Below are 8,240 nucleotides of genomic sequence, written 5' to 3' on the forward strand. Positions count from 1 at the left end.
GCAGTCAGAGACTTAGCTCACAGCTATTTTAAGAAATTTGCTCTGATTTATTTGGTACAGTTATAAGGCTATTATTAAAGTTAATATAATAAATATATCACAAAGAGTGAGTATCTTTAATGAACATTATTCCTTCCCTTCTTAACATTCTTACATGTAAGTTACATCTGATATTTATGTGGTATACTTTATATAAATGTATATATGTTTTATATACAGATGCATATTCTTTAGCATATTTCTCAGTGTGCTTTGCAAACCTCTGTCTTTGCACCCACCCCTCTATATGCTCTCTCCTCACAAAATCATCTTTAGGGAGAAAGAAGAGAACAGGGAGGGGAAAGACAGAGGAAAGAGGAAGAAGAATGGGGGGGGGGGGGGGGATGCAGGATGCAGCCTTGTGAGCCAATTTAAGAAATAACTGCTGATGCATCAGCTATTGACTGTTTGAGCGCTCGTGATAACGCTCAAGGCAAAACTGGGAGCGAAATGACAGCATCAACTGCCTGCAATAAAGTGCAGTGCGCCAGACCAAGGGAGCTCTAATTGACAGCTGTCAACCTAATGGGAGCCATGACGGAAGATTCTGGGAGAGGGAGGAAAAGAAACACTGTTTATAAACCATCAGCCACTTATCCTCAAGGAAGCTCCAGCTCCCCTCCCTCCATCCCTCCTCTCTCTCTCTCTCTCTCTATGATTGTCATTTGTCTACTTGCTTGCTTTTTCATTCACTTCTACTTTCTCCTGCTCGTGCTCATAATCTTTTTTACAATCTCATTCCCTTTCTGTCTTTGCCTATGATAGAATATTTAACTATGCAACAGTTCTCCCACTTTATATATTCTCTCGCTCTCTCTCAGTTCATTGTGGCAGAGCGTTGTGAGGCAGGAGCACTGAGAAAAGCAGAGGAAGGCCATAACTAATCACAATGTCAGTTAGCTGCCTGGGAAAGACTCACTCTGCACAAAGTAATGCGGGGAGCAGGACTGAGGCTGGGACGCCGACACTGACTGGAACAGAAAGTGTTGTCGGCTTAGCACACATGCAAAAGTTAGGAAACATGGTGAGTTTTAGTCAGGACCAGGCCAGAGAGGGCAGCCATGAATGTTTCATATCCCAGGTCCTGTCCCATACATGAAAATATGTCATATTAAAGAGAATTATTACTACACTGCATTTCAAAGAGAATCTTAATCTTCTCCGTCAGCAGGTTCGAGTTACATCTGAGAATGATCTGATAAATGCATTAAAAAAAAATGGGATGAATATGTTTTAGTTGAAGTCAGGTGGGAAGTAGTCAGAGCATGAGCATTAAAGGACGACCACCTATCAGATTAATGGACTGCAGATGAAAAAAAAAAAAAGGCTAAAGTGCTGCTATTTAAAAACGTCCACTTCTTTAGAAATTGGACGGCTTTCACTTCAAGGATGAGTAACCTCTGGATTTCATCTTTCGCTGAATGAAGGACTCCAAGTAATTCTCCGACCAAATCTCATAGGTCAATGTCAGGTGACCCTTTTAAGTGTTTAAGAGGGATAAAGACAAAAAAAAATCTAAGGTTTTAAAAGTTTTGGGTGTTGGAAATGATTATATATTTTATCCAAAAGTCACAATGATTAAAAAACAACAAAAAAAAAAACAAAAAAAAAAAAACACAGAGATAGTTTCGCGTATTGTCTTAAGAAATATATGAGACAAATTAATAGACTGATTATATGATATAATAATAAAAAATTCTATTTTACCTGCCTGCAGATGACAGAGCTAACAGTGAGCAGAAGCATTTTAACTCTCTTCATCTCATTAATAGATGTATCAAGATCTTTTTTAACAAGGTTAATTAGCTTCATTATATGGACCAGTTTCATTAGATGCTGTTGGCGTCCACTGGACAGGACTGCAGGCTCTGATAGAAGGTGCAACATGCTGTATTTTAAACACTGCGCTCACCTCTCAGACACACTGTGTTTTAAAACAGCAAACGCTCTGTCCCCTGATAGACTCAAAATCCCTGCTCTACATGTTTGCTGAACAATGTGAACATGTGTGTATGTGCATTGTGAGTACGTGCAAGCGTACAAGCAGCCCTCCCGTGAATCTGTGAGACTGTGTGTGTGTGTGTGTGTGTGTGTGAGTGAGTATATTTAAATGGGCCACTGCATCTCGACTTAGATCCACCGCGAGTGCAACGTTAACACACATCAAGCGTGATTAATCTCTCGCTCTCATCTACAATCAATCACACACACGCCCGCAGACGTACAAACACACACACACACACACGGAGGCACAGAAATCACAGAAATCAGCTGCTTTTCCTCCGCGGCTGCCATCTATCTCCTGTTGGACAGAACCAGATCTGTCTTGATGTTAATATTTACATAAATCATGCTTAGCCTCTTTGGACACCGTGCTGATGATAGGTGTTTCTGAAAAATCAACTCGGGTGAAAAATCCTCCCACTCCGGCAAAGTGTCATTGAGTAGCTAATAATGACCAGTGTCAATGTCATCAATCTGCAGCAGGCTCACAGGAGGGACAGTGCACCTTCACACACACACACACACACACAAAACACTATGTTAACACCATGCTACCACTTACTGCTAAACATCCTTCATTTTACATAACCTACATAGCTTTGAAACAATAGCTTTGTAGTTTCACATGTGAGGATATAAGTAAGTGGAATAAAAATGCAGGTAAAAAAAATATACTTGCTGTTTGATGTTTAAGCTTCCTGCCCTATAACAATGATCTGTTTGGTCTAGCCCGGCTTTGAAGCCAAGAGACAAAAGCCCGCTGCTCGTCTGAGCTTTGTCCTTTCCTGATGTCAGGAGCACTGACAAAATAAATAACTCCGAAAATGGTCTGTGTGTGCACGTATTCATGTGTGCATGAATAACCCTTTTTATTTTTTTAAAATAAACACATACAAATGTGTTTCAACCTTAAATCTCTCTGATGCGGTGAATGAAACCACCCATCCAGCACCACTCATACCCACACCTCACCACCACCACCACCACTGCCACCACTGGCCACACTCTCACCTGTGGTGGTGGGGTTGAAAAAAAAAAAAAAAAAGGGGGGGGGGGGGGGGGGGGGGGGGGTGAAAGGAGGGGGCGAATGAGGATGGTGTAAGATCAAGCTGATTACATCCAGCTACGCTGCAGACCTAATTGGCGAGCGTGACAGTGTGCGGAGCTTGTCATCTCCAATCATTAGGCCTGTCAGAGATCCATCAGATGCTCGGCTAATTAGGAGAACGCTAATGAAGCTGGCAAAACAACTCCTCTTTTTAGACGGCTGAGCGCGCTGCGTCGCCCGGGTGGGAAGTGTGGTGGTGGTGGGCTGAGGGAGGTGGAGAGGTTTGTTGGAAAAGACAGAGGGAGGGCGCGTGGGATCAGGGAAAGGATAGAGCTGGATGCAGACTGAAGAAAACTGCTTCCTCCTCTACAACAGAGCCCTGTAGAGGAGGAAGACTGTGATGTCGTGTTCAAGTGGATCTACACATGGTCTCTCCTGACTATTAAGAACACATGAAATGCTCCAAAGCAACGTTTCAATAAGCTCTCTGACCCTTAACCAGATTTACTAGTTTCTGTCATTTGAACAAATTTGATGGTTGAATGAATCACTGCCTTTTGCCGCAAACACTTCAAGAACACTTCCTTTTCTGGAGACCCAATCACGAAAGGGAGGAAAAAGTGAAAGAAGGGATGAGATTTTGCTGTGGGGGAAAAAACTAAACAAAAAAAGAAAATAACCACCCCCCCCACACCCCCCTCCCTCCTCCTCCCCCTGGTTCCTAATCAAGGCCTATCATTTGCCATCCTCCCCATAACTCTTGCCATCACTATGGCGCAATCAATTTGTCATCACTTTTTGTGTGTGCCATGCAGTTCTCCTCAACCTTATAACTTGCAGCTGTGAGCTAGGGAAGGAGTGGGGGGGGGGGATGAAGAGTTAAAAAAAATAGGAAGTTTCCAGTACTGTAAAATGAAACTTCTCCTGCCTTGTGTTTGTTCTCGTCCGCTCATCAAAGAAATAAATGCTTCATTTTCTCTCCAGCTCTCAGTCCCGGGGCACTTGCTCACTCGTTCCAGCTGAATAAAAAGCCTCTCAGTCATCCCGCTACGCATCCATCCATCCATCCGTCCATCCACCCATTCCTTTTGCCCCTGCCTATTGCGTCCATTAGCTAAAACATTTTGATCAAGTAAGGCCCTGGTTTGAGAATACATAAGACTCTCTCTCTCTTGCTCTGTCTCTCTCTCTCTCTCTGCCAGCCTCTGATTGACCATTAAGGCCATTGATGAATGTGGCTGTGAGAGGCCAGACAATTAAATCAAATATGAAACAAAGTCTCTCTGACGGGCCCTTCTGATGGAGCAAACCAGTCTTCCGCCTCACGATTAGGCTAATAGTTACATTTTTCATACCACTCTGTGTGTGTGTGTGTGTGCAGACAAGTATTGCACTCTTGTTTATATGTAGCTACTATAAAGTCATTGCAGCATGTCTTGTGTGCACGCGCCACTGCGCCAATGTAATTATGTGTTAGATTGTGTGTGTGTGTGCTGCTAGACTGTAGGAAATACCGGAGACTGTACTTGCTCAAGAGTTAAACAAAGTTGCAAACATGGATGTTAAAGGTCATGAATAAATCATCAGTAATCCACTATAGTAAGTAAGAATGGTAATTAGTGTTTCAAAGCCACATGACCATGAAAAGAAAAGCTACAAAAAATGAAGGATCGTATCATTTCTTTAACTGACTCAAAATCTTGAATTTTGAAAATGAACACAAATGATTGGATCTGACCAAACGTCTCCCACCGCTCAAGTGGGAGGAAAAAATAAATGTAAAAATTCGGCTCTTTATTCACATCAAATCTGAAGCGAACGGAGGAAGAAGAAAAAAGTAGGAAGTTTAAACAAATAAAAGGAGGGAAAAACACAAAGATGCATTTAAATGATGGCTAGAAGTTTGCAAGGCCAGACATGACTTCAGCAGGCCCTGCTTTGCCACCAGAGTGAGCGAGAGAGAAGGAGGGAGGGGTGATTTATTGACACTTATCGGGAATGAACAGATCAAAGGCTCAGCCAGATGACAGGTGATCAATCAGGCATCAAATCAAAGATGGCAATTGTCCATTAAAGCTCTCTTCCAGCACACACTGCCTCACCAGGCTGAGAGAGAATCTTTAAGACCAGAGGAAAAGTCTTTTCCCAGAAACTGAAGGGAAAGAGAAAACAGAACGTAGCCTGATGAAAAACAAGGGTGGTAAATCTCTGAGGAAATTTTCAGAGAGGTTTCTATATTAACGTCTCACAGAAACAGAAAGCACTGACAGACAGGAAAGTTTTTTATGTGACAGCTGAAGAAATATACTGACATGATGGGGGATAAAATACAGAAGAAAATTAAATACGTTCATAATGTGGATCTAAACACATCACAAATTGCTGTAGAGAACATCACAACAGCACACTGGTGTAGTAGTGTCACTGGTAGGCCAACAAACACACACTACATCCGAAACAATAGAGTACAAAAATAAAGAGAAAGGCAGTGACCGAAGGAGACAAATGTGACCGACAGAATTAACTTCCTCAGACTTCCCCAAAAGAAGTCAGCGAGCATCGAAGGCCTCCGTTAACAGTCAGCTGACTCTAGGCTTCCACTACCAAACCTCTCCAGTATAGATCCTTAATTCCACAGTCAATATCGACAATCAGAGGAGGAGGAGGAGGAAGCGTAAAGGAGTAAGAAGAGGTAAAGAGAGATCTATAAAAGAGCAAGTTCTGTGAGGAGAGGAGAAAACGGAGAGAGCCAGAGCTGAAAGGATTTTTCACGCTGAAAACTCTCACGCTGGCTCTCACTCTCTCCCAGGATGCAAGCAGCAGTCTGTGGAGGCTGGCCTGTGGCTGGCCCCTCTGACCACTGGGTCACACCTGTACACAACCAGACCTCCTCAGAGCCTGTCTGAAAAATATTAACAATCTACACACTAATGCACTATCGATCTGAACATTATTTTCTTTTTGTAATCATGACAAATGAAATAAAATGCCCATCACAGCTTCCCAAACCCTCAGGTGACGTCTTCACATGAGTCAGTTTGCAGTGATGAGAAGAGCAGAAAACAGTGGCACTGAAAGTGGCTGACAGCTGCATGTGCCTTGACATTTTTGTGAATTAATTAATTATCAAAATATCAATCAACTAACTGACTAATTGACAAATCATTTCATCTGTACAAGGGGCCATAAAAAGAATGACCTTTGTGGTGTTTGATAATGGACTTTAAAAAAAACTGTGCTGTTGAGGGTCTTTGAGATTCTAAAAATCCCTGGGTAAGGTGTCAGATTGTATTGTGTTAGGTGTAGTGGCTGAAATTCCACACCATATGAGTATAACAGTAATAATTAAGGCAGAAATTATAGGATACGTCTGGTAGAAGAGGGCAAAAGTTGCGTTGAGGGCACTGGAGCTGTGAGAGGTAAACGCAGAGAGCTGGATTTCTGCGCTTCCCTTGTTACTTTACACTAAATACACAGCAGAGGATGTTGTTGCAGTTACATAAATGTTACTATATGGGTGAGGGAAATATCAATGAAAAGTAACTGAATGGGGGAGGCGGGGAGGAAGGGAGGGGGGGACACAAACAGAGTGAGGGGGAGAGAGAGAGAGAGAGAGGGGGGGAGAGAGAGAGATGTAAATTGCATGCAAACCAAAGCCAGTGAGTACCTGCGGCGCGCCGAGGCGCTTGCTGCTTCCTCCGCGGCATGTCGGCTTCGGGGGCCCGGCAGGGAGTTCTCTGGCCCCGGTGATCCGAGGCTGCCTGGGGAATCCGCGGAGCTTTGATACACAGTTTTGCCCCCTGGGTGTGCTCTCAGGGCTCCCACATAGATCGGGGAGGGTGCGTGTTCAGGGAGGGGAGAATGTGCAGTTTTGGAACACAAAAAGAAATCAAAGGAGGAATAGCCAGTAGATGCGAGGGTAATTTCAAAAATATAAAAAGGAGAGCGGGGAGGGGGGAGAACCAGCGGGACTCCCCGGTCGGCTGCTCTCTCTGTCGGTGGCTCGGTCGCTCTCTCGCCCGCTCCGACTTGGATGGACGCGGTGAGGGGCAGGAACAGAAGGGGGGCTCCGCGGTAGAAAAACAGAAAAGGGAGGTAAAAAAAGCGCCGTGTGCCTCTGTGTGATCCTCTTTATTTGGCGTCGGAGGCTGCAACAGGCAAGCTGGAGGAGATAAAACCAAATGATCGCGTCAGTCAAAAGTCCGCAAACAAGGGGACAACACATCAAGAGCTGACACAACTGAAGCCCTGCGCCTCCTCTACGGTTCAACCTCTCCGCCGCTGATAGGCGTCACGTAGCTCCCTGTCTCTCTCTCCCTCCCTCTCTCTCTTCCCCCACCACCACCACCCCCTCCACCCTTGCCTCTCTTACCCCTCTCACTCTTTCTGTCATTCACTACGTTATTCTAGCCCCGTTTATTCCGAGACGAGCTGGGTAATCAGGAGCCTTTGGTTGCGCTTTGAGAAACGTGCAGTAATATCATATTGCAGATGGAGGGAGAGGAGCAGACATGCAGGCACATGGCAGTCTCAACAAAAACACACACACATACACAGTATCAGTCACAGGCACACACAGGCTGACAGCGTGATCTTGAACGGAAACGCGTACTTACTTTACGGGCTGATCCTCCGCAGCCCTGTCCATGAGCCTCTCGCTGTTTCCCTCCCGGTAATCACGCACAATTCAAAGCCAGGAGCTGGACCAGCTGAAACGTGCCTGAAACCATCTCATAAAAATCCATTCGCCTCTGGCAAGTCCTGTAGGTGGTGAGGTGGAGGGGGGGACAAAAAAGCCACATGCGGCTTTTTCAGTTTTGGTAATTCTCAGGACCGATAGCGGAGGAGAAAAAGAGGAGGAGGAGGAGGAGGAGGCTAAAAGGAGGAGGTGACGGCCGGGACTCTGTCGCCCACACGCTGCCCTGCCTGCCTGCCTGGCACGGCGTACCTTATTTCGTCCGAGGGCGCTTTGAAAAATCCGCTGAGGGCAAGTCACTCAGTCAGTGTGCGCGCGTGTGCAAGGCGCGCGTGCGTGCGCGCGTGCCAGTGTGTAGCTGAGCGCGCGCGTGTGTGTGTGTGTGTGCGTGAATCGATGAGATACGTGCTTGATTGGGTCTCCCTTGTTGTAATAATGTACATGAGGAGGAGG

The 8,240-nt window shown here is 45.1% G+C and overlaps 1 protein-coding gene across 1 annotated transcript in view; it reads right to left on the minus strand.

Annotated features, from left to right (window-relative positions):
- The window catches only part of tshz3b (teashirt zinc finger homeobox 3b), a 40,584-nt gene extending 32,385 nt beyond the window's left edge, over nt 1-8,199 (minus strand). The window contains exons 1-2 of the mRNA XM_071488907.1: nt 7,708-8,199; nt 6,759-7,253 (exon numbers count right to left, since the gene is read on the minus strand). Of these exons, the coding sequence (XP_071345008.1) occupies nt 6,759-6,798 (40 nt within the window). The 5' untranslated portion in view covers nt 6,799-7,253; nt 7,708-8,199. The remainder of the gene's footprint in view (nt 1-6,758; nt 7,254-7,707) is intronic.
- Nucleotides 8,200-8,240: the final 41 nt, after the last annotated feature.

The sequence above is a fragment of the Trachinotus anak genome, unplaced genomic scaffold, assembly GCF_046630095.1.
Source record: "Trachinotus anak isolate AG129_WGS33_773 ecotype Australia unplaced genomic scaffold, CSIRO_AGI_Tana_v1 ptg000011l, whole genome shotgun sequence".
Lineage (NCBI taxonomy): Eukaryota > Metazoa > Chordata > Actinopteri > Carangiformes > Carangidae > Trachinotus > Trachinotus anak.